The sequence below is a fragment of the Indicator indicator genome, chromosome 32 (genome assembly GCF_027791375.1).
Source record: "Indicator indicator isolate 239-I01 chromosome 32, UM_Iind_1.1, whole genome shotgun sequence".
Classification (NCBI taxonomy): domain Eukaryota; kingdom Metazoa; phylum Chordata; class Aves; order Piciformes; family Indicatoridae; genus Indicator; species Indicator indicator.
The window spans coordinates 6,315,117-6,342,689 of record NC_072041.1 but is presented as its reverse complement, the minus strand read 5'-3'; the positions used below and the strand labels follow the sequence as shown (position 1 = coordinate 6,342,689).

Below are 27,573 nucleotides of genomic sequence, written 5' to 3'. Positions count from 1 at the left end.
AGAGCTTACCCCAGCTTTCCCCACACCACATTTATTTGCTCAAGCAAAAAAACCCAAAAAGTTAGATATCTCCTCATCCCTGCTCATTTCCAATGTGGTTTATAACTTTCCCCGGGGTCAGAGGCAGTGACAGGCATCTCAGAGGCTTATTTGTGTTTGGAGCCATCTGCTTAAACCAGGGAGGCCTGAAGAAGTCTGCAGTGCAAAAGAGCTGCTGAAGAGCGCTGTGGTTTCCTTGGTAGGGGTGACCAAGTGACAAAATAATTTGGTTTACTCCCTCTTCCCAGAGATCTGGTCTGGAATAATGGGATGGCTCAGCTCCAGCTCCATCAGCTCTTCCAGCAGCATGGTTCAGATTATCTTGGAGAAAGGCAAAAGGCTGCAACTCCAAACCCATAAGGTTCTTTACACTGCAGTGAATCAAATCCTTCCCTCGCTCTGCTGTGCGGGAGGACAGGGAATGCTGGGATGTCTCACCCCACAGATATCCTGCACCTGAGTCATAAGTCTGCAGGTGCCCACTCCCTCCCCTTGGCCACCACACCCTTCTCATTAACCAGTCTGCAAAAGGACTAAAAAAGCCTTAATCCTGCAGACAGCTTCTGTATCCTGACCAGAGAATGGCTCCGCTCCCAGCATCGTTCGGGGGGAGGAGAGGAGAAACCATCCCCAGCACAAGGACTGGCACACAAAGCCCACATTGTTCCCTGCTGCCATTAACTCCAGGGGGCAAAAAAAAAGGCCAAGGCTTTCTATTTGTACAGGGACAAAGCTTTTCTAGGACACATCCAGCAAACAGCAGGTTCATGCCCTGCAACGTGCAAGACGCGCTCCCCAAAAGCCCATCTGGGTTAGGCACCCCCATGGCTCCTGGTGCTGCAGGTGCCAAGGTGCTGCAGTTCCAATGTACCAGCCCCAGTTTACACTCACTGGTGTCTTCCAACGTCACTTGGGAAGTCTCCTGCTCTGGAAAGATCCCAAACCCACCTGGATGCAATCCTATGCAACCTGCTCTGGATAACCCTGATTTATAGAATCATAGAACGGTCTGGGTTGGAAGGGACCTCCAAAGGTCATCCAGCCCAACTCCCTCTGCAGTCAGCAGGGAGATCCTCAATCAGGGCCAGGTTGCTATTCAACCCTTCCTTTCCTCATTCCACAGCATTTTCTTCCACCACAGCAGTACCTAAAGCAGCCACTGACACTTTTTTAGTCAGTATTTCTCTTTAGCAAGAGGGCTGGACTAGAGGATCTCCAGTGATCCCTTCTAACCTCATGCTGGGATTCAGTGATGATGACTTTTCCAGGGGAAAAACAGCTCTGGAGCCTTTCAAAGCCTCTCTGCAATGTGTCAGCACCTTCCTCCTGCTGTCAGGGATGGAGTTGTTGGGAATGCTGTGAAGCAAGTGGCAGATCACCTCTTTGAAACACCAACTCTCGGGGGACCCTCGTCACGTCTTCAAATATTAATCTGTACTTACCAACTAATCAGCACTGGCAAAAATAACTCCTCCAATTATCAGAACACTGCCACTTAAACAATGAATTATATGCCTTATTAGAAAGTATAATAGGTTAGAGGACATGAAACAATTGCAATTAGTAAAACAAGAAACGCTGGGAAACAAACAAAAAAGAAAACCAAACCTCCAAAGGAGAAACCCAAAGCAGCCCCAAATGTGATCTGAATTGGATGAATTCATCTTCCTCAGCAGGGACTCAACTCTTCCAACACATCAAAAGGCAGCAGCATCTGAGGCCTGCTGCACTTCAGTGACTACAAAACACCTGAAAACTGCTGAGGACTCCTTCGACCACAGAATCAGGTTGGAAGAAGGTTGGAGAACACTTTAAGATCATCAGGTCCAACCATCACCCAGCATCTCCCTGTACACAGCTGTGAGATCATGTCCCCAAGCTCCTCATCCCAACTCCTCTTTTCCTCTCCTCTTCATGCTGTGATGTAGGGCAGAGGCTGAGTCTGGTTCACGTGCAGCACAGAGGGAGGGGTGATGTTAACAGAAAGCTGTGAGAACTCTTCTTGTGCTGAGTGCTTGAAGGCATCCCCAGTTCCCCAGGCTGCATATGCAGCAGCATTATAGAACTGTCAGGGTTGGAAGGGACCTCAAGGCTCAGCCAGCTCCAACCCCCCTGCCATGGGCAGGGACACCTCACACTAGAGCAGGTTGCTCAGACCCACATCCAGCCTGGCCTTAAAAAGCTCCAGGGATGAGGCTTCCACCACCTCCCTGGGCAACCTGTGCCATCCCTCTCCCTCGCCTCATCTCCTGCAACAAAGCAACTAATGTGCAGAAGTCTGCTTGCTCCCACTAAGTGCTTCCTCCCAATAACAGGACTCCTTCTGTTAACATCCTGAGCAATATTTACCTTCCAAGGGGCATTACTGCGTGCTGCAGCCCTGGCACTGCTCAGATGCAGGAAGGCAGCACAGGCTGCTAATTGTACCCCAGGGTACAGCAGACAAAAAGAGAATGTAGCACCAAAAAGGGAGGGAAAAAAAAATGAAATCTATCAATGACATAAACATTTTAAATATCAATAAAAGGAAAGCAAAGCACTGAGTCTGTCAGAGATGCTAATATGGGAGCTGAGTGATGATAATTGGTGGTTAAAATAACATCCTGCTCCTGACCAAGAGGAAAGAGAGCAAGCTAGAGAAATTCTTCTTCACTCTAAAACAGCTTTTTAATAACCTGAGTGCTGCTCATGTGTGGACTGAGGGTTGAGACAAGGATAAATTAACTCACTTAGTGTCCAAAATGAATTGTATTAAGCCCAGCCCCAAATAATTAATGTCACTCCTTACAAACAGGTTCTCCAATTCCTCCCTCTAATAACCCACACCCAGTTGGAGGAACAATAAGCAGCTTTTGGTCAAACCTTCCCTAGCAGTGCCCAACATGAACTCACAGCTGGGTTTGCTGCATTTTCCTCCTCATGGATAATCCACAGGAGCTTTTATTACGACAAAGCATCTTGGAGTCATAGATTCAGAGAACTGTTGAGTTTGGGAGAGACCTTTGACACCACCAAGTTCAAACAGCTCACCTAGAAGCTTGCACCTTTAGGCTTTGTTGATGGCCACATCACTTCCACCTTACTCCACATTTAATAAAAGAGATTTTACACACACACACCACTACAAAAAAGAAAAAGTAAAATTTTTCCCGAAGTATTTTCTACCTGAGCTCCCTCTTAAAATGAGAGTTTCAGCCTGGAGATCATAAAAATCATAGAATGGATTGGGTTGGAAGGCATCTTGGAGATCATCCAGTTCCAACCCCTGCCACGGGCAAGGACACCTCTCAATGAGCCTTGGCTGCTCAAGACCTCATCCAGCCTGGCCTTGAACACCTCCAGGGAGGGGGCAGCCACAAACTCCCTGGGCAACCTGTTTCAGTGTCTCCCCAGCCTCACTGGAAAGAATTTCTTCCTAATCTCCAGCCTCAATGTCTCCTCTTCCAGCTTCAATCTATTCCCTCTCATCCTATCACTTACAAGCCCATGTAAAAAGTCCCTCCCCAGCTCTCCTGTAGCACTTTCAGGTACTGGCAGGCTGCTCTAAGGTCTCCCTGGAGCCTTCTCTTTTCCAGGCTGGACAGCCCCAACTCTCTCAGCCTGTCCCCACAGAGAAGATGCTCCAGTCCTCCAATCATCTTTGTGGCCTCCTCTGGTCCAACAGAGCCCAGGAGGAGGGGAGGAGGTTGGGGCAGAAGCATTTGTCTTGGAGCAGGTGACTATACACATCAATGCCTACAGAAATGCCAGGGGACTTGGTACTCCTGGAGGAATCCTTCTATGTGGTGATACTTCAAGGGAAGCTACTCAACCCTGACTGCAGAGATGTTGCTTTGTGCTAAGGAAGTTGTAGTATTTGAAATCCAACCTTAAAAGCACATCCCCCTGCCTACACACAACTGCTACTCCTTGTGTGAACCCAGAAGGGCAGCAAAGCTGGGGAAGGGTCTGGAGAACAGATCTGCTGAGGAGCAGCTGAGGGAACTGGAGGTGTTCAGCCTGGAGAGAAGGAGGCTAAGATCTCCTGGCTCTCCACAATTCCTTGTAAGGTGGTCAGAGCCAGGTGAGGGTTGGCTTCTTCTTTCAAGTAACAGGAAAAGAGGAAACAACCTCAAGTTGCAGCAGGGGAGGTTTAGGTTGGACATGAGAAAAAAAAATTTCTTTCCTTCAGGCATTGGAACAGGCTGCCCAGGGAGGTGGTGGAGTCCCCATCCCTGGAGGGGTTCAAGAAACCTGTGGCCATGGCACTTGGGGACACAGCATGAAGGCTGTGCTGGTGGTGGTGTACAGTTGGACTTGGAAGGCCTTTCCCAACTGCAAGGAATCTTTGATTCTACCACATGGGAAAAGGGGAAGGCGGCGGGAAGCAGAGCTAAGTACAAGGCAAGGTGAAGCCAAGCTGTTTGTTTGCATGACTAAAACCCACAGAAAAGAAATGCAAAACACAAAGAGCCCAAAGCCAACGGTGCAAATCACACTCAGCTGGAGGATTTTCCAAGGGTAAATGTTTGTTTTTCTCCCAGTGCACTCGGGTCAGCTTCAATTTATGTTAATGCCACCAGTGGAGCAGAGCCAGAACACTCATGCTTGATAACCTGTAGCTATTTTATCTGGTTGTTTAATATTAATTTGGCCTTCTGAGCATAAACACCCACCACTCCTTTCCCACTGCACCAGCATCACAGATTCACCTGATCCCAGCACGGTGGAGGCAGGAAGGGACCTCTAAGGATCATCCAGTCCAAGCCCCCTGCTCAAGCAGGGAACCCACAGCAGCTTGCCCAGGAGCACAATGGAAGCTCTCCAGAGAGGACAACTCCACAACCTCTCTGGGCAGCCTGCTCCAGGCCTCCAGCACCCTCACACCAAACAAGTTTCTCCTCATATCCAGCTGGAACCTCCTGGGCTCCACTTTGTGCCCATTGCCCCTTGGCCTGTTGCTGGGCACCACTGACAGAGTCTGGCCCCAGCCTCTTGCTCCTTTAGCTCTTGCTGAGCATTGCTCAGCTCCCCTCTGGGGCTGCTCTTCTCCAGGCTCTCAGCCCCAGGGCTCTCAGCCTTTGCTCCTCACAGAGCTGCTCCAGGACCCTCAGCATCTTTGTAGCCTCCACTGGACTCTCTCCAGCAGTTTCCTGTCTCTCTTGATCTGGGGAGCCCAGAACCAGACCCAGCTCTCCAGCTGTGGCCTCCCTAGGGCAAAACAAGAGGGGGAGGTGAACCTCCTTTGAGCTGCTTGCCACAGTCTTCTTCATGCACCCCAGTGCAAACCTGCAACACCTACAGCAACACTCACTTTGGCCACGAGGTTTGGAGGCTGCAGACAGTCCCACAGCCCTCACTCACTCATTCTGAGCACCACCTTCTCACCAAATGCCCATCCTCCACGTTCTGTTCTGTTCTGCTGCTGGGAGGATGATGACATTCACTTGCCCTTTTGCCTATGGGTCTCACCTCACTCTGGTCTCTCTGTGCTACCCCCCCTGTCCTGCCTGGTGCTCCCAACACCAAGCTGATCATCAGCTGTGGATTGAATTACCATGCTGTTTCTCCCTTCAACCAGCTCATTAATGGAGCTGAGAAACCAACTGTGCCGTTGTGCTTGGTAACACTGTGTTTGTGACACTCCCCAGAGGACCTGGAGACATAAAGTGAGGAATGAAATGCACCAAGACATAAATCCAGCATCCTCATCAGTGACAGTCAGGTATGATCAATCCCCCCCAGAGCTGGGAGCATTGCAGGAGGGAACACTGTGCTCTGACCAGCTTGAATGAGATGCCACAAGACCAAACACAAACCCAGCAAATCTGGCTGACAAGTCACAGAATGACAGCATGGTGGTGATTGAAAGGGACCTCTGGGGATCATCCAGTCCAATCCCCCTGCTCAAGCAGGGCACCCACAGCAGCTTGCCCAGGAGCACAATGCCCAGGGGGGGTTGGAAGCTCTCCACACAAGGAGACTCCACAACCTCTCTGGGCAGCCTGCTCCAGGCCTCCAGCACCTTCACACCAAACAAGTTTCTCCTCATATCCAGATGGAACCTCCTGGGTTCCACTTTGTGCCCCTTGCCTTGTTGCTGGGCACCACTGACAAGAGTCTGGCCCCAGCCTCTTGCCTCCCACAGGTCCTTTAGCTCTTGCTGAGCATTGCTCAGATCCCCTCTGGGGCTGCTCTTCTCCAGACTCAACAGCCCCAGGGCTCTCAGCCTTTTGCTCCTCACAAAGATGCTCCAGGCCCCTCAGCATCTTAGTGGCTGTCCACTGGATTCTCTCCAATAGCTTCTTCTGCTTGAACTGGGGAGCCCAGAACTGGTCCCAGGACTCCCTAGGGCAGAGCAGATGGGGAGGAGAACCTCAGCCTGCTGACCACACTTTTCTTCATGAACTCCAGGAGACCACTGGCATTCTTGGCCAAGAGGGCACACTCATTTCCTACATCACTCCTCATTCTCCATTCATTTTTGCTGCCCAAGCAGAAACATTTACTTTTGGTTCTTAGAAGCTCAGGTAGGAACCACCACTGATAGGGCAGGGTTTGTATTTATATTAAATGGAGGGTGAAGACTCAAAATGGGGAAAACAATTTGTCACGCTGGAGGCTGCTAATGGATTTTTTGCCCCCTCTTATGACCACCAAGCCAATCCCTCATGCACAGAGGGGCTCCCCATCACACCCTCCTTTGTCCACAACCCCAGCATCAATAAAGCCATCAGCAGGTTGTGCTGAAAACTGAAAATCAGAGCAAAGCAACAGCATAAATCTACCACCAACTTTGGACCAACCTGTCCAAACCAGCACCATGCCATAGACCCTCAGTCTCCACTGCAGGTGCCCAGCACATCAACCTCTGCAGCTCACCACAGCCCTCAGCTACTCAGCCAGGAAACAGCTATCAGAAAGGCTCTTGAAAACAAGAAAATAAAACCAACAAACCTTGTCCCCGTGCAATCATGTGGCTTGGCTTTCAGTCCTGCTTTCCTCTCAGGTTTCTGCTGAGCAGCTGGGCTGAAGAGAACTTCTCATCCCCCAGAGCTCCAGCAATGCTGAAAAGCTCCCAGGGTGAGCCTAGTTAAATGCTAATGAAAGGGGCAAGGCCAAGCATGAAAAGAAGAGGCAGGGCCTTCTGGGTCCATTCACCTGCCAGCACTTTCACCACCTTCACCTGAGAGATGTGAAGAATCAACCCCACGAGGATCCCAGGTGTCGACCACGATCCCGAGAAGATCTCAGCGAAAGCTCCAGGACACCAGGGCTGGACAGGTTAGACGCCTCCCCAAGTGGGTCAGGGAAATGCATTGGGCAACGAGCAGTGCTGGGAACACCCTTGAGGAGCCCAACTCTGCTTGCAGGCACCTCCAGAGGTGGATCTGACGCAAGCAGAACAGCCTCCACCAAACCCAAGCAGTCATTAAGGCGCAGCGGTGCCGCAGCCGGCGGCGGAGATTACCAGGCTGGGTGGGAGCCTCACACCTCCCTGCCCTGCATCACGCTACAGTCGCTGGGGAGAGACCAACATCTCTCCAGGACCATTCACCTCCTCTTGGGATGCCTACACACCGAGAGGAAAATGCCCTCTGGAGGTACCGGTGCCTGCCCTGCGACTGCGCAGGGCGCTCCAGCGACCAGCCCGGACAGGAGCAGTACCTGTCGGAGGGCTCAGCCCGGGCGTGATGAGGCTCAGCACGGGAGCCCTGCCAAGGTTCAAGTGCTTCACAATTAACTTTCACAACAAACCAAAGCCTCAAGAGCCTTTTAATCTCCAAATAAGTAGGAGATGTGGGTCGGCGCCAGGGCTTTTGTGTCCTCCTTTATCACCGAGGTGCTGAATGAAGACCTCCCCCTGCCGCCTTTTTTTTTTTTTTTCTTGCCACTTTGGGAGCTCATCCACCCAACCTTACCAACCTTCCCTTCCACAGCAGGCACAGGGTAGCCAATGCAACAGGTTAAAACACAGGCAACATTTGCTTAGCAGCCCAGCCTCATGCAAATAAAAACTTAAAAGGAAATGTTAAAAACTCAAAGGAAATGCAGAGCAGCGGAGACAAAATTCCAGCACAGGTTACCCATCTGGGGAAAAAAAAAAAAAAAACAAAACCAAACCACTAAACAAATCAAAACCCTTCCTGGGTTGTGCTGCTGCTCTCCAGCAGAAAAATTAAGCTAAAAATTAAAATAGATACAAAAAGAACCTCAAGCACTCATGAGGTCATCAGAAAGCAGCTCACCTTTCCTGCCAGCCATCATTTGTAAGAGGTGAAATAACCAAGAGAGCAAGTTGGTGCTTGCCTGAAGGAGCAGGCAGGAAGGAAACTGCCCTCCCCTGATCCCAGAGCTGCAGGAGAATGTGCTGCCAGCAGCTCCCCACCAGGGCTCTTTGTTGAGGATGGAACTTGTCAGACAGACAGACCCTTGGAACACAGACACTCTACCCGTGTTCACACAGCTCAGTGTCTGACCAGCACCTAATTGGGACATCAAGAAAAATGTCTTCCAGTGTCTTCTCAGGCACTGGAAGAGGCTGCTCAGGGAGGTTGGTGGAGTCACCATCTCTGGAGGTGTTTTAAAGCCACGTAGATGTGGTGCTGAGGGATGTGGGTTAGTGGCAGTGGTGGGATTGTGAGCTCTGGGGAAGTGGTTGGACTTGGTGAGCTCAAAGGTCTCTTCCAAGCTCAACCAGTTCTGTGATTCTATAAAACCAGGTTCATACTTCATTGTGACAAAGAACTGGATCAAGTCACCTGTGTTCTCACACAGCTGGTGACCATCTCTGGATGATGCCATCTCAGGGAAAACATTGCCTGAAATTGAAGAAAATGAAGCTTAGCAGCAGCACCAAAACCCAGGCATCCAAGTACTGCAACAGGTTGCCCAGGGACATGGTTGAGGCTCCATCCCTGGTGACATTCAAGGTCAAACTTGATGGGGCCCTGAGCAACTTGACCTAGTTGGAGATATTCCTGCTCACTGCAGGGGGGGTTGGACAAGGTGACCTTCAAGGGTCCCTTCCAACCCAATGCATTCTATGATTCTGTGTGAACCAGGTCTGCCAGCACCTTAATAAAGGCTCTGAAGCAGGCTGCAGCCCTGCAGATCTGTGCCCTGAGACCATCCACGACAGGGCTCACCAAGCAGGATTTACCCTATTTGTCCCTGGGCAATCTTCATGCCACCTGGCAAGCATGACTGTGCCAAGCCAGGCTTGACTGAGCATCATGTTGAGGTCAAAGATGCAGGTGCTGACATCATGGCACCAACAGGTTGTTGTCACTGGCACAGCTCTGCTCATTGGATGTTATCTGGATCTGAACATGAGCCAGCAGTGTGCCCAGGTGGCCAAGAAGGCCAATGGCATCCTGGCCTGGCTCAGGAACCTGTGGCCACCAGGAGCAGGGAAGTCATTCTGCCCTGTGCTCAGCACTGGTTAGACCACACCTTGAGTAACTGTGTCCAGTTCTGGGCTCCTCAATTCAAGAGAGATGTTGAGGTGCTGGAAGGTGTCCAGAGAAGGGCAACAAGGCTGGGGAGGGGTCTGGAGCCCAGCCCTGAGAGGAGAGGCTGAGGGAGCTGGGGGTGTTCAGCCTGGAGAAGAGGAGGCTCAGGGGAGACCTCATTGCTGTCTACAACTACCTGAAGGGAGGCTGTAGCCAGGTGGGGGTTGGGCTCTGCTCCCGGGCAACCAGTGGCAGAAGGAGAGGACTCAGTCTCAAGCTGTGCCAGGGGAGGTTCAGGTTGGATGTTAGGAAGAAATTCTTCCCAGAAAAGGAGATTGGCCATTGGAATGTGCTGCCTGGGGAGGTGGTGGAGTCACCATCCCTGGAAGTGTTTAAAATCAGCCTGGATGAGGCACTTAGTGCCATGGGTTGGTTGATTAGATGGTGTTGGGTGAGAGCTTGGACTTGATGATCTCGGAGGTCTTTTCCAACCTGGTTAATTCTGTGGATCGCTTCACGCTGCCAACAAGCAGAGTTAATGCCTGCTCTGCAGATGGGTTTTTAATCCTGCAAGGTGGTCATTACCATGTTAATGGTGGAATAATTAACAAGCAGAGCTCTCATGGCTTTTTTTTTTTTTTTCCCTTTCTTTCCTCTATGCATGCTTCCCTCCCTGGGAAATGAAGCAAACATAAAACAATCACAACCATACCTCCAGATCGACTGCTGGGTTATACCTAGGAGTGACAGACACACAGGTGCCCAGCCCTGGCAGCACTGCAGACCACAAGAGTATCAGATAAACCTCAGCCCAGCATCATAGAATCATTAAAGTTGGAAAAGACCTCCAAGATCATCAAGTTCAACCATCAACCCAACACCACCATAACCACTAAATCACCTCCCCATCTGCCATGGCCACACAGTTTTTGAACACCTTCAGGGATGCTGACTCCTCCACCTCCCTGGGCAGCCTGTTCCAACGCTTGGCTGCTCTTGTAGCAAAGAAATTGTTCCTCATGTCCAACCTAAACCTCCCCTGGTGCAACTTGAGGCCATTTCCTCTTGTCCTATCACCTGATAGTAAGGAGAAGACATCAATCCCCACAGGGCTCCAATCTCCTTTCAGGTAGTTGTAGAGAGCAATGAGGTCTCCTCTCAGCCTTCTCTTCTCCAAGCTGAACAGCTCCCTCAGCCACCCAGTAGCATGGTTCATAGAATCACAGAATTGTCAGGGTTGGAAGGGACCTTAAAGATCATCCAGTTCCAAACCCCTGCCATGGGCAGGGACACCTCACACTAGATCAGGTTGCTCACAGCCACATCCAGCCTGGCCTTAAAAACCATTTAAATTCCATTTAGCTGAGAAAGAAAAGCATCTCTAAGGAACCTACAAGGTATTCAAAGCTGTTCACTAATGTGGCTCTCCATAAATCCTGCTCTACCAAAGAGGTTCTGCTGCTGCAGAGCAAATGTGCCCATCAGAGGAATTACACAACCCCCAAAAATATAAAAAATGGAAAAAAAAAAAGAAAAATCAAACCAGTCCCTAAGAAATGTGCTCAGAAACCACAGTGATAAGCAGGCTGTAGAAGATGTGTTAAATTACATCACTTACCAAAATATGCCTGAAATGATGCATGTCCAAAGAGGAACAGCACAGAAAAAAGGGTTGCTGTGGTTTTTCTCTCCAGAGAAGGAGACACAGAGCCAAAAAAAAAAAAAAAAAAAAAAAAAAAAGTGTTTTCTGAATGTGCTGCTGTCACATGAGATGATAAAATGCTGCTCAGCTCCCACGGAGCATTGGATGCCCAACGAGTGACCCAAGGCTGGGCTCTGCTCTTGTACCCTCAGCCAGGAGTCACTCCAGATGTGCACAGCTCTGAGCTGCAAGCAGATCCCCCCAAGGTCTCCTCCAGCAGCACCATAAAGCCCAGACCCCATGCAGCAGGCTGTGATGGTCGAGCCAAAACCTGCTGCATCCTCCTGGCTTCCACATCAGAGGGCAGCTGCTGTTCAGGATTCCAAACACAGCTGCACTTGGAGCTTTTCCTACCGACAATCTCAGTGCTGTCCTCTAAAACCTCTACAGCAGCCCTTTAGGTTTCCTCTCAGATGCTCCTTTTCCCCTCCTGCAACTTAAGAGAGTGTCTAGACCCTCTAAATCCAGACATCAAAGCTAAGTTCCCCCCATCAATGGGCTTTGCCTTCCACATCTCCCAGGAAAACAGGCAAACACTTCCCCTCCTTGTGTGCCTAACAGCAGATTTTGACCTGGGATGTTTCAACCCACCACAACAGCCATGAGAAACATCCTGAAACAACAACAACAAAAAAAATCTATAAATAGAGCTTTATGATGGGAGGACAGAGTGCTCAAACCGACCCAAGAACCTTACAAAGACTTTTCCATGCATCCCTGAAGGGTGCACAAGGCTCTGGTGCATATCTGAACAAGAGCACTCCACCAAACTCAGCATTTCAGGATATTCTGCTGTTTAAAGGGACTAAAGGAAGCTGTTCAGAATGGTAGGGGTTGGGAGGGACTTCTGAAGCTCATCCAGTCCAACCTTCCTGCCAAGGTAGGTTCACCTAGGGAAGGTCACACAGGAACGCATCCAGGTGGTGTTTGAATTGTCTCCAGAGATGGAGACTCCACCACCTCTCTGGGCAGCCTGCTCCAGGGCTCCAGCACCCTTACTCTCCCTCATGTTTAGATGGAGCTTCACATGTTCAAGTTTGTGCCCACTGCCCTTTGGCCTGTCACTGGGCACCACTGGCAGAAGAGTGGTGCCACCCTCCTGACACCCACCCTGATGAGATCCTCCCTCAGTCTGCTCTTCTGCAGACTAAAGAGAGCAAATTCTCTCCATCTTTCCTTAGGGCAATCAGTTCACTGCACAGACCCTGTGCTGAGCTTCCCACTCAGCCCCTCAAGCCAGCTCCAGCTAACCCCATGGTCTTTTCCCCAGTTAATTGACAGAGGAAGAGGATGAACAGCTGGGGAGGAAGGCTGGAGAAGCAACATGTGGTATGCTGCCAGCCTTCATCCATCATCATCATCTCCCTGCACATCAAGAACGGGTTGGAAGGGATCTTAAAGATCCTCCAGTTCCCACTGCATGCCATGGGCAGGGACACCTCCCCCCAGCCCAGGTTGCTCAAGACCTCATCCAGCCTGGCCTTGAACACCTCCAGGAAGGGAACATCCAGGGCCTCTCTGGGCAACCTGTTCCAGTGTCTCACAGTAAGGAATTTCTTCCTAATCTCCAGTCTCAATCTCCCCTCTTCCAGCTTCAAGCCACTCTCCCTGATCCTATCACTATAAGCCCCACATGCACTCACTATCAGGGAACCCTCCAGCTGCAAGGTGGCCAAAACACTTGCTTGGCAAGTTCCCACCCTGGCTGGAGCAGGTTGCTGCTATCAAAGACAGGTCCACCTCTGCAGATCTCAGTTGTTTTTATAACACTTCAAAAGCAAATAAAAGTGGAGCCTCAAGGCTGGGGTTACAACCCCCCAACATTATCAGTGGTCTCAACCTGCTGGAGCAGAGGCACAAGCCCTGTCCCAGCTCTGCCACACTTCTCCACACTGCTGTCAGCTCTCTGGGTTTGACTGATGGTACAGAAAAGAGCCAGAGAAAAACCTGCAGATAGGCATCAGCACAGCATTGTGCTCCCTTGCTCTCTTTCCATCCCACACACCATCCCCATTCACACCAAACACCAGTCCCCCCCTCTCAATTTTCTGCAGAAAGGAGGATTTCACTCCCCACCGAGGCAGAACTCAGGCTATCATGAGAGAAGAGGTTCTACAAGCCCCTGAAAGGAGTTTGGAGTGAGGTAGGGGTTGGCCTCCTCTCCTTGGTATCAGGTAATAGGACAAGAGGAAATAGCCTGAAATTGTGCCAGGGGAGGCTCAGTTTAGGTATTAGGAACAAATTTCTTTGCTGCAAGAGTGGTCAGGCACTGGCACAGGCTGCCCAGGGAGGAGGTGGAGTCCCCATCCCTGGAGGTGTTCCAAGAAATGTGTGGCCATGGCACTGTGGGACATGGTTTAGTGGCCATGGTGGTGTTGCACTGATGGTTGGCCCTGATGCTCTTAGAGGTCTTTTGTAACCTTAATGATTCTGTGATGGAGAGGTTTGGGATTCTCCTCCACCCAGTGAAGCAGGACAGTAAAGCAGAGACTGCCCAGGTGAGGGGCATGTCCCCAGGGATGGCAGCAGCCAAGGCTGTGACACACCAGCTCCCCAGCAGATAACCCCAAAGGCTCAGCTCCCAGATGCAGCCTGGAGAACCTGTGAAATTTCAGTTTAGAGGGAGAAGTGGCATGAAAAGGTGTGAGGCAGAGTGACTCTGCGAGGACCTGGAAGGGTGAGAAATGGATATGGATTTACAGAAGCTTTCAGGAGAGATGCTCCTTCCAGGAAACAAAGTTTGCAGATGCATCAAGAGACACAGGAGATTCTCCAAGACCAGAATGCAGCCCAGCTCTGGACCACATGCAGCAGAACATCCCTCAGTCACCTTTCCCTCAGGCTGATCCTTTCCCAAATACTGAGTGTCCTGGCAGCCTGCAGGAGATCCATGACAACTTCACTGTGGCAGCACACTGCCATGTGTGAGCATCTTTGACCCTTTCCCATCATCTGAGTGAGTCAAAAGCAAACTCCAGCTGCATGCCCTTAAAATCAGCAGCTGACCACACATCTGAGAAGCAAAACTCAAGAGCTTTTCCCATGTCTCAGGGCAAACACAGCCCTGCCCACTGCAGCTCTCCCATCTCACAGGTGTCAGAAACCCTAATGCCAGAAGCCACTTCTCACCAGGTTCTCTGTGCAACAGCAGCTCCCTGCTGCAGCTCATCCTCTGCACTCACAAAGCAGAGCTCTTTGCAATTTAGCAGTTTTCAGACACAGCCAAAAAGCAGAAAACTGCCCCAAAAGTCCACCCACCCCAAGTCCAGCTGGGAGCAGCCAGCCTGTGTCACACACAGCCAGCTCTGTGCCCATCCTGATTTCTCCTGGCAGGGGTCTGGAGAAGGACAGGACCAACAAGATGAGAGAAATAAGCAGTTTATCAGATTATTGAAGCCACAGAGCCAGGGCCAAGCTCTGGGGCACTGGGATGTGAGGATGTCCCTGGGAGCCACTGCCTCTGGCCAGTGTCACACTCAATCATAATCAATACCTCTGCAAAGTTGTTCTTGCCCAGCCACACTAAAGCTTCTGTTATCTTAGGTCCCCTTGGTTCACAGCCTGTCACCACCACTCAACCTCAGCCCTCCAAAGCCTCATCCTCACACTTCTAAGCATCCAGTTACCTCCCTGGGCCAGGGCTGCATGAGGGAAACCTTGGGAAGAGAATTTTCCTCCCTGCTGCAACTCCTGCAAACGAACTGTCCACAAACAATCAATCAAAAGACCTCAGCCAGGGCTTCCAAAGCAGTTACTCAGTGTTTGTGTGGTGGGGGGAGACAGCTCAGACCTGCTGCTTCTCTGTCCTTAAAACACAACTAACCCCACTCCACCTCCTGCTAACACAGCCCTCACCCCCAGCCAGCAAGCTGTGCATTGCACAGAATCCCAGCACACTGGGGGTTGGAAGGGACCTCTGGAGACCACCCAGTCCAACCCCTCCCTGGACAGTAGCTTGTCCAGGATCACAATGCCCAGGCAGGTTTGGAATCTCTCCAGAGAGGGAGACTCCACAACCTCTCTGGGTAGCCTGCTCCAAGCCTCCAGCACCCTCACAGCAAAGATTTTTCTGCATCACCCAGTGCCAGAGAACAGCCAACCTGCTAATGTGTCTGGAGTAACAAAGAGTAAATGCTGGGAGGAAAGGTTGTCCTTTTGGGGGCTGCCTGGTCTCACCAGTGACTATCTGAGAGTTTCTGAAGCCAGCAGCTCCAAAACACCCTTAATCTTCTCCATGTTTTACACTGGCACCTCTCCATACCTCCCTCTGCCCACCTGCAAGGCTGGCACTGAATGCCTTCATGGTTATGCTACAGACTGGGGAGTCAGACACTCTGGATTAAGTCCTCCTCCAGCTTCAGAGTTGACTTGAGCTTACTCATCCTCAGGAGCTCCACTAAAACTCCTCTGGCCAGGCCCTAAGGGAATGACAAGCTCAACAGTGTGTGCAGCAGTGGTGGGGTTGTAAGCTCTAGGTGAGTGGTTGGACTTCATGACCTCAAAGGTCTCTTCCAACCTCAACAGCTCTATGATTCTCTAAGCCCATGCTAACCAAGCTCTCTCTCTAAGCCCATGCTAACCAAGCCCTCTCTCTAAGCCCATGCTAACCAAGCCCTCTCTCTAAGCCCATGCTAACCAAGCTCTCTCTCTAAGCCCATGCTAACCAAGCCCTCTCTCTAAGCCCATGCTAACCAAGCCCTCTCTCTAAGCCCATGCTAACCAAGCCCTCTCTCTAAGCCCATGCTAACCAAGCCCTCTCTCTAAGCCCATGCTAACCAAGCCCTCTCTCTAAGCCCATGCTAACCAAGCCCTCTCTCTAAGCCCATGCTAACCAAGCCCTCTCTCTAAGCCCATGCTAACCAAGCCCTCTCTCTAAGCCCATGCTAACCAAGCCCTCTCTCTAAGCCCATGCTAACCAAGCCCTCTCTCTAAGCCCATGCTAACCAAGCCCTCTCTCTAAGCCCATGCTAACCAAGCCCTCTCTCTAAGCCCATGCTAACCAAGCCCTCTCTCTAAGCCCATGCTAACCAAGCCCTCTCTCTAAGCCCATGCTAACCAAGCCCTCTCTCTAAGCCCATGCTAACCAAGCCCTCTCTCTAAGCCCATGCTAACCAAGCCCTCTCTCTAAGCCCATGCTAACCAAGCCCTCTCTCTAAGCCCATGCTAACCAAGCCCTCTCTCTAAGCCCATGCTAACCAAGCCCTCTCTCTAAGCCCATGCTAACCAAGCCCTCTCTCTAAGCCCATGCTAACCAAGCCCTCTCTCTAAGCCCATGCTAACCAAGCCCTCTCTCTAAGCCCATGCTAACCAAGCCCTCTCTCTAAGCCCATGCTAACCAAGCCCTCTCTCTAAGCCCATGCTAACCAAGCCCTCTCTCTAAGCCCATGCTAACCAAGCCCTCTCTCTAAGCCCATGCTAACCAAGCCCTCTCTCTAAGCCCATGCTAACCAAGCCTCTCTCTAAGCCCATGCTAACCAAGCCCTCTCTCTAAGCCCATGCTAACCAAGCCCTCTCTCTAAGCCCATGCTAACCAAGCCCTCTCTCTAAGCCCATGCTAACCAAGCCCTCTCTCTAAGCCCATGCTAACCAAGCCCTCTCTCTAAGCCCATGCTAACCAAGCCCTCTCTCTAAGCCCATGCTAACCAAGCCCTCTCTCTAAGCCCATGCTAACCAAGCCCTCTCTCTAAGCCCATGCTAACCAAGCCCTCTCTCTAAGCCCATGCTAACCAAGCCCTCTCTCTAAGCCCATGCTAACCAAGCCCTCTCTCTAAGCCCATGCTAACCAAGCCCTCTCTCTAAGCCCATGCTAACCAAGCCCTCTCTCTAAGCCCATGCTAACCAAGCCCTCTCTCTAAGCCCATGCTAACCAAGCCCTCTCTCTAAGCCCATGCTAACCAAGCCCTCTCTCTAAGCCCATGCTAACCAAGCCCTCTCTCTAAGCCCATGCTAACCAAGCCCTCTCTCTAAGCCCATGCTAACCAAGCCCTCTCTCTAAGCCCATGCTAACCAAGCCCTCTCTCTAAGCCCATGCTAACCAAGCCCTCTCTCTAAGCCCATGCTAACCAAGCCCTCTCTCTAAGCCCATGCTAACCAAGCCCTCTCTCTAAGCCCATGCTAACCAAGCCCTCTCTCTAAGCCCATGCTAACCAAGCCCTCTCTCTAAGCCCATGCTAACCAAGCCCTCTCTCTAAGCCCATGCTAACCAAGCCCTCTCTCTAAGCCCATGCTAACCAAGCCCTCTCTCTAAGCCCATGCTAACCAAGCCCTCTCTCTAAGCCCATGCTAACCAAGCCCTCTCTCTAAGCCCATGCTAACCAAGCCCTCTCTCTAAGCCCATGCTAACCAAGCCCTCTCTCTAAGCCCATGCTAACCAAGCCCTCTCTCTAAGCCCATGCTAACCAAGCCCTCTCTCTAAGCCCATGCTAACCAAGCCCTCTCTCTAAGCCCATGCTAACCAAGCCCTCTCTCTAAGCCCATGCTAACCAAGCCCTCTCTCTAAGCCCATGCTAACCAAGCCCTCTCTCTAAGCCCATGCTAACCAAGCCCTCTCTCTAAGCCCATGCTAACCAAGCCCTCTCTCTAAGCCCATGCTAACCAAGCCCTCTCTCTAAGCCCATGCTAACCAAGCCCTCTCTCTAAGCCCATGCTAACCAAGCCCTCTCTCTAAGCCCATGCTAACCAAGCCCTCTCTCTAAGCCCATGCTAACCAAGCCCTCTCTCTAAGCCCATGCTAACCAAGCCCTCTCTCTAAGCCCATGCTAACCAAGCCCTCTCTCTAAGCCCATGCTAACCAAGCCCTCTCTCTAAGCCCATGCTAACCAAGCCCTCTCTCTAAGCCCATGCTAACCAAGCCCTCTCTCTAAGCCCATGCTAACCAAGCCCTCTCTCTAAGCCCATGCTAACCAAGCCCTCTCTCTAAGCCCATGCTAACCAAGCCCTCTCTCTAAGCCCATGCTAACCAAGCCCTCTCTCTAAGCCCATGCTAACCAAGCCCTCTCTCTAAGCCCATGCTAACCAAGCCCTCTCTCTAAGCCCATGCTAACCAAGCCCTCTCTCTAAGCCCATGCTAACCAAGCCCTCTCTCTAAGCCCATGCTAACCAAGCCCTCTCTCTAAGCCCATGCTAACCAAGCCCTCTCTCTAAGCCCATGCTAACCAAGCCCTCTCTCTAAGCCCATGCTAACCAAGCCCTCTCTCTAAGCCCATGCTAACCAAGCCCTCTCTCTAAGCCCATGCTAACCAAGCCCTCTCTCTAAGCCCATGCTAACCAAGCCCTCTCTCTAAGCCCATGCTAACCAAGCCCTCTCTCTAAGCCCATGCTAACCAAGCCCTCTCTCTAAGCCCATGCTAACCAAGCCCTCTCTCTAAGCCCATGCTAACCAAGCCCTCTCTCTAAGCCCATGCTAACCAAGCCCTCTCTCTAAGCCCATGCTAACCAAGCCCTCTCTCTAAGCCCATGCTAACCAAGCCCTCTCTCTAAGCCCATGCTAACCAAGCCCTCTCTCTAAGCCCATGCTAACCAAGCCCTCTCTCTAAGCCCATGCTAACCAAGCCCTCTCTCTAAGCCCATGCTAACCAAGCCCTCTCTCTAAGCCCATGCTAACCAAGCCCTCTCTCTAAGCCCATGCTAACCAAGCCCTCTCTCTAAGCCCATGCTAACCAAGCCCTCTCTCTAAGCCCATGCTAACCAAGCTCTCTCTCTAAGCCCATGCTAACCAAGCCAGATGAGGCTTCTGAGTAGGGAAACTCCAGAAGGGATAGAATCATAGAATTGTTTTGGTTGGAAAAGACCTCTAAGACCATCCAGTCCAACCACCAACCTAACATCACCATGGCCATTAAACCACATCCCAACATGCCATGTCCACAGGTTTCTTCAACACCTCCAAGGCTGGTGACTCCACCCCCTCCCTGGGCAGCCTGTTCCAATGTCTGACCACTTTTTCAGCAAGCAATTTTTTTTCCTAATATCCAACCTAAATCTCCCCTGCCATTTCAAATTCATGTCTTCCAAGAGTAAACTGCAGCGGGGACATGAACAACCACATGAACATTGCTAGGCACAAATATATCTCCCAGCCCATGCATGCAACTATTTGCTCCCTCACCCCATCAACTATGCAGGACAGAGGTAAATTAAGCAGGAAATTATTAGAAAGAGGAATCATTGAATTGTTTTGGTTGGAAAAGACCTCTAAGATCATTGAGTCCAACAGAAGAACACCATGGCCATCAAACCATGTGCCATGTCTGCATGTTTCTTAGCACAAGAAGACCTTGACCCTGGTGATAAGTTTGGTAGAAAATCACTCCTGAGACCTGACTGGAGTGAGGTATCCAAATTCTTCAAGCTCCTTTACAGGATCAGCTCTCAAGCTCTGGAAGAGCAAACAGCAGGGAAGATTTCTGGAAAGATGAAAATGGAGCATTTTCAACAGCCTGAGATGATTACTCACAAACCAGCAACAGCAGAGAAGTAACTGATTGCCTCCTGGGCAAGAGTCAAAGTCTTTGCATTGTAGCTCTGAAAGTGTACAGAGATCAAAGAGAAAATGTGAAAACTCTATTTTAGGCTGTCATGAGCATAAAAGTCCTCTTGGCCCTTTGGCATCACCAAGACATGACTGAAATATTTCTTATGCTGCACATGTCCAGAATCACTGCACAGCAAGGAGGAGGAATCCTTTATTCCAGGAGCAGGGTGCAGCTCCTGCTCCTTTCCCAGTGGCATTCTGGCTTTGCCAACAGCACCAGCCCCCCACCAGCTGGGACATGGTGACCACCACAGTGACCACCACATGGCCACTGATGCTCTGAAAGAGGAAGAGAGCTGTGCCAAATGCTGAGCCAAGTATCAATACCAACACGCAGCTATTGATTGTTCTTTACATCTTCAAGCACTTTACTAACATTAATTAATTCATTAAGGTGTTTTCCATTTAATGCTGGGAGGAGACTCAAGTGAAAACATGAGGCCAAACCTCCTGACTCAGCACAATGAGACCTTGCATCCAGGCTTTGGATTTCCCCCCCAGACTTCCTCTAACTCAAACTCCTACTCCAGCTACTCCACAGCATCCTTGGATCAGCAAGAGTGTGACCAGCAGGACCAGAGCAGGGATTGTCCCTCCTGTACTGGGAACTTGTGAGGCTACACCTCAAATACTGGGTTCAGTTTTGGGCTCCTCACTCCAAGAAGGACATTGAGAGGCTGGAGCAGGTCCAGAGAAGGGCAACAAAGCAGGGAAGGGTCTGGAGAACAGGGCTGGGGAGGAGCAGCTGAGGGAACTGAGGTTGTGCAGCCTGGAGAAAAGGAAGCTGAAGAGAGACCTTCTGGCTCTCTGCAACTCTCTGAAAGGAAGTTGGAGCCAGGGGGAGGATTCATCTCTTCTCCCAGGTAACTAGCAACAGGAGAAGATGAAACATCAACAAGTTGCACCAGGGGAGGTTTAGGCTGGACATGAGAAACAATTTCTTTCCTGACAGAATGGTCAGGCATTGGCCCAGGCCACCCAGGGCAGTGGTGGAGTCAGCATCCCTGGAGATGTTCAAAACCTGTGTGGACATTTCACTTCAGGACATGGTTTAGTGACCATGGTGGTGTTGGCTGGGTGGTTGGCCTCGATGCTCTTAGAGATCTTTTGCAACCTTACCAATTCTATGATGCTATGATGTGCTGCTTGGGGCTATGGTTTAGACTAGGCTTAATGGTTGGACTTGGTGATCCTGAGGGTCTTTGCCAAGCTGAATGTTTCTGTGATTCTATACTAAAAATACACAGCTCTGCCTGTGCACCTGCATCCTCCTCCTCATCACCACCAGCACCCTGCCCTGGACACATCTTTTGCTTGCAATAACTCCAGGCAATATTAATTCCACTCAGGACTCCAACAGGAGGGTGCTGACACCTGGCTCAGGTGACAGTACCCAGAGCTGTCTGTAATTGCTGTGCTAAGCACCAGGGACATGAAGTATTGATTTCTACCCTGGTCTGCATCCAGGCTTAGACAGAGGCTGCAGCCAAAATCCTTCTCCCAGCAAACTCACCATTTAAAACAAAGCCTTGTCAGGACTGAGAGGCTCCAATGATTAACACTCACACCAAGGACTGCAACAATACACAAGTTTCATTCCTACCTACTCACATCCACCACCCTCCCCCTCCCCCCCAATCCTGCTCTCCTCCTTTGCTGAATTCATTGAATCAGAGAATTCTTTGGGTTGGAAAAAACCTCTAAGATCACCGAGTCCAACCATCAACCCAGCACCACCACGGCCTCGAAACCACATCCTGAAGTGTGGTTTGTGTTTTTGAACACCTCCAGGGATGGGGACTCCACCACCTCCCTGGGCAGCCTGTTCCAACACCTGACACTTTCCCAGTGCCTGAAATCCTTCCAGTTTTGGTTGAAATCACAAACCCCAGGCTCTGGAAGCCTACCTCGCTGCTGCAAAAATAGCTCACGACAGCGGAGGGATGGCTCAGGGTGCACAAAGAGGGCAAAGCTATCACCTCCAGCTGTCTCAGGCTGCACCATAATTACATGAACATCACAGCTCCCAAACTCAGTAGTAATTACTGATGGAGCACAGCATGGTGACACACACTGACCTCCTTCTACATAGCTTGAGACTGACCTGCAGGGACGAGATCACCGAGACCTTTCCTACACCAAGCAACAGAACCTGATAATTCCAGCAGGACCACAGCAGATCCCTCCTGCAAACCCATCAGCACCAGCAGACCCTCATCAGCACTGGCAGGTAAGCAGCTGCCCACCCTTATCCACCAGCCTCCCACCTTCCTTTGACGTATTGCCATCAATCCATCAGCCTGGCAAGCCTCCCACTGAGGAGACACAGGCAGCAGAGCTATTCAGAGGCTCCTGTTTGCACCTCCTGAATCCTTGAGGAGAAGCATAAGGCTCACTGCAGCTATCTTGGGCTTGCCCATACAAACAGGGAGTGGTGTAGGAGAGATTTATGGCACCATATAAACAATTGTACCAAACTTGGGGGGTGTTGGGGTGGGACCCAAAACAAAGTGATTGAACCAGTGAGGGTTAGTGGAGTCCAAGGGCTCTTCCCTCCAGGCTGGGAGAGTTGGGACTGTTCAGCCTGGAGAAGAAAAGGCTCCAGGGAGACCTTAGAGCAGCCTTTCAGTACCTGAAGGAGGCTACAGGAGAGCTGGGGAGGGAATTTTCACAAGGACTTGTAGTGATGGGATGAGAGGGAATGGATTGAAGCTTGAGGAGGGGAGACTGAGACTGGAGATGAGGAAGAAATTCTTTCCATTGAGGGTGGGGAGACACTGGAAAAGGTTGCCCAGGGAGGCTGTGGATGCTCCCTGGGCAAGGCCAGGTTGGATGAAGCCTTGAGCAACCTGGGCTGGTGGGAGGTGGCCCTGCCCATGGCAGGGGATTGAAACTAGATGATCCTTAAGGTCCCTTTCAATCCAAACCATTCTAGGATTCTCCCCAACAGAAGGTGTTTTAGATGCAGTTTTACACTTAACTGGGTGGCTTCTGTGACACCACCAGTGATACGTGGCTGGACAGCTCACACCTTGAAACTTCAGAGGAAGGAACAAACCCATGTGTACAGTGACAAGGCCAAAGACTCACACCTCCTTAGGGAAGTGTCCTCTCTCCTAGCTCTCAGATACCAACATGCTGAGCCAACTTAAGGGTTGGGGAGATGGGAGATGGGGTGACCTGACCCTTCCAGCAACTTCAGCAGCCAGCATAGGTACAGACAGCCAAAGATGGGACCACTCATCACCACCAGTCACAGCGACCCCACAAGCCCAGAGCACAGCTAGTTATGGTCAGCAAGCAGAAACACACAGACGCTGAGGAACACAGCAGGTTTCTTCAGCACCATTACAGCAGAACATTTGTCTTCCAGCATGCTGACAACAAATGAACCCAAATAGAAGCTCCTCCATCACTCAGCAGATCAGGAAACCTCTGAAGAAGACTGAAGGGGACCCTTGGAGCCCTATGCACATCCCTCCCGTGCTGCAGGAATGAAGATAAACACACAGCCCTCTCCCAAACCTTCCTGGGGAGGAAGAGGAGCAGAGCAGAGAGCACAGCCTGCTCCAGCAGCCAGAGGGTCTTCCCTGCTTTCCCAGCTGGAACGCTGCATTTCCACACTGCGATGCCCTCTGCAGCCTTGGCGCCAGCTGCATTCCCAAGCCCAGCTCTGGTGAGGGAGGCTGAAGGCATCCTCCCCTCCTGCCCTCTCAGCTGATTTTTGTAAGAGAAAGCACCTCAGGGGGGCTGCTTTAGATGATCCCAACACACATCAGCCCTGGCAATACCCAACCACACACGTAACTTCACTCCTCATGTGCCCACAGCTCTTCTAGGTCCATCTCTGGCCACCCAACGAACCCCACCTGATGATGAGGATGATGATGGCTGAACTTTGGTTAGCCAAATTCACACCCCTACTACCAAAACAGCCCCAAACAACACACTCCTTCCTCTTCCTCTCCCCCCCCCTCCCCCCAGTGAATCCCTCTAAATGAATCTGCTTAACACCACACAGAGCATCATCAGCATCATCCTGCCAGGAGCAGCGACGCCCACCAAGAGCTACACCACCTTTAAGAAGCTGAAACTCAGCTGTTCTGTCACATCCAACCTCCACACCAGGAGGTACTCACAGTACATAAGTAACGAGTAAATAACAACACCAGACATTGTTATCATGCAGGTGTAAACTCAGTTACCCGGGAAAGGCTCATTGCTTGGTTTTGCTCTGCTACCAAAAGCTGCTCCAGGGTGAACTGTGGAGCAAGCTCACAATTATTTGGTAATTAAAGACTGATTTTTATTGATTTGGTTATTTTTATTATTAATTTCTTCAATTTTTTAAAAAAGTAACAGTGATGCCAACGCTACTTGGAGTAGTGGGAAGCAGTGAATTTCAACCAGGCAAGGGCCAGACCCCCATCAGAAGCACTGCAGGAACATTTGGGACCCTGATTTTTTTTTAACCTTCATGAGTAGAAATCACCAAAACCCACCAAAAAAATCAACTCCCCCTGCACCCTCTTTTCCATGCTCAGCCTCTGCTGTCCAACAGCTGCTACAACTTTTTGGGGGTTCCAGGATGGGGATGATAGGAAGGGAATGGGGGGGTGGGTGCCTGCCTTTCACCCCAGGTTAATAAAACACATGCCTTGGATAAGGGCTTTTCGGGGGTGCCCAGAGCCCTGCAGGGCCCCAGGCTCCCCCGGGGGGTGGTGGAGTGTTTGCCTCCCAGTGCCCCGGGACAAGCCTGGTCCTGGCTCCACTGGGAGGGGAACACCGGGATCGTGGCTGTAACATGGCTGCTGTGCTACCCAGTTATGAACTGGGAACGGGAGCTGGGGTACTGGGGAGAGTTGGGGTATGAGTGCCAGGGGGAGCCGGGATACTGGGGCAGGGCTGGGGTAGTGGGGCAGGGGAAAGGTGAGTTGAGCAATGGGATAGAGGATGCAGGATGTGGATGGGGGGGTTGGGGGAGTGTAGAGGATGAGGACGGGAGGTACGGGATGGGGATGAAGGATTGTAGGAAGGGGGAGGCGGGGAAGAGGTCCCTGCTCGGGCTGAGGGTGCTGGAGCCAAAAAAAGATCGAAGGGAATTAGGTGGCAAGGTAAAAAAAAACAAACTGAATTTAAATGGGGTGGTGGTGGAACCCGGAACTAGAGGATAGAACTGGGAATCGGCAGCTGGAACCGGGAACCAGCGGATTTGGAACTGGGAACCGGGAACCAGCGGATGGAACTGGGAACCGGGTCGCGGAGGGCGTAACTACGAACCAGCGGCTGGTAACCGGGTCCCAGAGGGTGCAACTGGGAACGGGCAGCTGGGCATCGGGTCCCGGTGGGTGCAACTGGGCACCGGCTCCCCGCGGGTATAATTGGGAACCAGCGGGTGGGAACCCAGTGGGTGCAACCGGGAAGCAGCGGCTGGTTACCGGTCCCGGTGGGTGCAGCTGGGAACCGGCAATCGCTAATCGGGTCCCGGTGGGTGCAACTGGGAACGGGCAATTGCTAATTGGGTCCTGGTGGGTGCAACTGGGAACGGGCAATTGCTAATTGGGTCCTGGTGGGTGCAACTGGGAACCGGCAGCTGGTAGCCGGGTCCCGGTGTGTGCACCTGGGAACCTGCGGCTGGAACTGGGCACCGGCTCCCCGCGGGTATAACTGGGAATCAGCGGCTGGTAACCGGGTCCGAGCGGGTGGAATCGGGGAACAGTTTGTCTCCAACCACCCACCCCACCAAGCCCCTAACAGACAACCATACCGACGAATAACCGACACCGCCAGTTTCCCCCTCGCCAAAGCCCCGCTGCGGGACCCACCTTGCGCGCTGTGCGGGCCGTGCTCCATGGCCGGTTCGCTGCCCAGTTCCGCCAGTCGCCGACCAGTGGCGGCCAGTTCAGCCCGCAGCGCCGTCACCTCCTGGCCCGCCGCCTGCAGCGCCCCGTCGATGCGCAGCGCCAGCTGCTTGTTGTCGTCCATCATGTGCAGGATTTTGGCCTGGGGGAGGGAGGGAGGAAGAGGAGGAGAGAGGTGAGAGAGAGGGAGCGGCATGTGCCGGGGATCGGGGGAGGGGGAAGGGTGAGGCGGACAGGGGGCTGGGCCGGGGGGGGGGAAAAGGGGCTGCCTGAAGGGGAGCGGAGAGCGGGCGGGAGGAGGGGCTTAGGGAGGAGGTGGGGCGAGGGGAGGGGGCTGAGAGGGCCTGGGGGAGGGGTGGGTGTAAAGAGGGGGGTCTGTGGAAAGGGAGGTGAAAAGGGGGGGGGGAGGTGGTCTGTGCAAGCGGGGTGCCAAGGAGAGATCTGTGCAGGGGGGGCAGGGGGGGATAAAGGGAAGAGGGGGGTGTGTCTGTGCAAGGGAGGTGCAAATAGGGGGATCAGTGTAAAAGAAGGGGGTCTGTGCAAAGGGGGGCGTCTGTGCAATGAGTGTGGGGGGGGTGCACAGAGGGTGCGTGTGCAAGGTGTGGGGGGATCCGTGTAAGGGAGGTGCAAAAGGGGGGGGGGGGGGTCTGTCTGTGCAACGAGGAGTGCAAAAGGGGAGGTCTGTGCCAAAGGAGGGGGACGTGAAGGTGCAAGGTGCGGGGGAAGGGGGTGTGCAAGGCGGGGGTGAAAAGGGGGGATCTGTGCAAGGGGGTGTGTGTGCAAGGAGAGTGCAAAAGGGGTGTCTGTGCAAGGGAGGGCTAAGAGCGTGGGGCTGTGCCGGGAGAAGCGATGCGAAGGGAGTTCGGGGAGGGGGTGCTGTGCAAAGCCGGGGGTGCAAAGGGGAGAGGAGCTGCACAAGGGGGTGCAAAGGTAAGAAGCGGGAGGTGGGGGGGGAGGGGCGTGCAAAGGAGATCTGTACCAAAGGGGGAGCAGAAGGGAGCGGGGTTGTACAAGGGGGTGCAAAGGTAAGGGGTGGGGTGGGGGAGGTGGGGATGTTGGGGAGGGGGGTTTCCCCCTACCTGTTGCCCCCCCCGGCAGCCCGGGCAGGGCCGCAACGGAGGCGAGCGCGGTTCGGCCGAGGGCATCCGCGGCGCTGCGCGGCGTTACGCGGCTGCCGCGGGGGCGGGTCCCTGCTGCGCGGGGCGGGCAAGCGAATCGGGGTGGGGGGGATGGCGGTGAAAATCGCGGGGGGAACACACTCGACACCACACAGCACCCTGCGGCATCGCTGCCTTTATAGCGAGATTTGCCTTTCCCCTCCCCCTCCCCGGGAAGTTAAGCGGTGCTGCGCGGGTGCGGACAGTGCTGCAGTGCCCGCGGTACGCTGAGCCATCCCGCGCATTAAAGTGCCTCTCGCCTAATCGGGCTCGGGTTCATCGCAGTGCATGGCTATAGCCCAAGCTATGCGCAGCAGGTGGAGGTGAAATGGGCTCCAAAATGCTTTTCCTCACTTCGGAAGGATGTTTGTTTTTTTTTTAGGGGGGGTGGGAGAATGTTGAAGGGAGGGAAGAGGAATCTGTGTGCTGTCAGAGTGGTTAATGTGAGAGTCCCAGCACTGGGGGTTCCTGTGGCACCAGCCCAGGGTGAAACATGCACAATTCTCTGGTATGATCGCTGGCTGGCTGCTAGAGGGAGCGCTGATGTCTTCCCTCTGCCTTATCGATGCCTCTCAGGGATCAGCTCCTCTGCTTGCCATGGTCTGGGCTGCTGCAGCAAACTGCAGAGCTGTCATCCTCCCCAAGGCAGCCAGGGAGAGGAATCATAGAATTGTTCCAGTTGGAAAAGACCTCTAAGATCACCCAGTCCAACCATCGACCTAACACCACCGTGGCCATTAAACTTATGTCCCCAAGTGCCATGTCCACACATTTCTTGAACACCTCCAGGTACAGTGGCTCCACCACCACTCTGGGAAGGTTCCATCCCCACCCAGAGGAAGAAGGG

General features: G+C 52.3%; 1 protein-coding gene across 2 annotated transcripts in view; it reads right to left on the bottom strand.

Annotated features, from left to right (window-relative positions):
- Positions 1 to 25,696, bottom strand: part of LOC128977461 (kazrin-like) — a 115,145-nt gene extending 89,449 nt beyond the window's left edge. The window contains exons 1-5 of one of the 2 annotated variants that reach the window (XM_054395000.1): positions 25,576 to 25,696; positions 15,004 to 15,014; positions 14,576 to 14,590; positions 5,111 to 5,127; positions 2,406 to 2,428 (exon numbers count right to left, since the gene is read on the bottom strand). In XM_054395000.1, the coding sequence (XP_054250975.1) occupies positions 2,406 to 2,428; positions 5,111 to 5,127; positions 14,576 to 14,590; positions 15,004 to 15,014; positions 25,576 to 25,696 (187 nt within the window). The remainder of the gene's footprint in view (positions 1 to 2,405; positions 2,429 to 5,110; positions 5,128 to 14,575; positions 14,591 to 15,003; positions 15,015 to 25,575) is intronic. The other variant, XM_054395001.1, reaches the window with a different exon arrangement.
- Between the last annotated feature and the right edge of the window lie 1,877 nt (positions 25,697 to 27,573).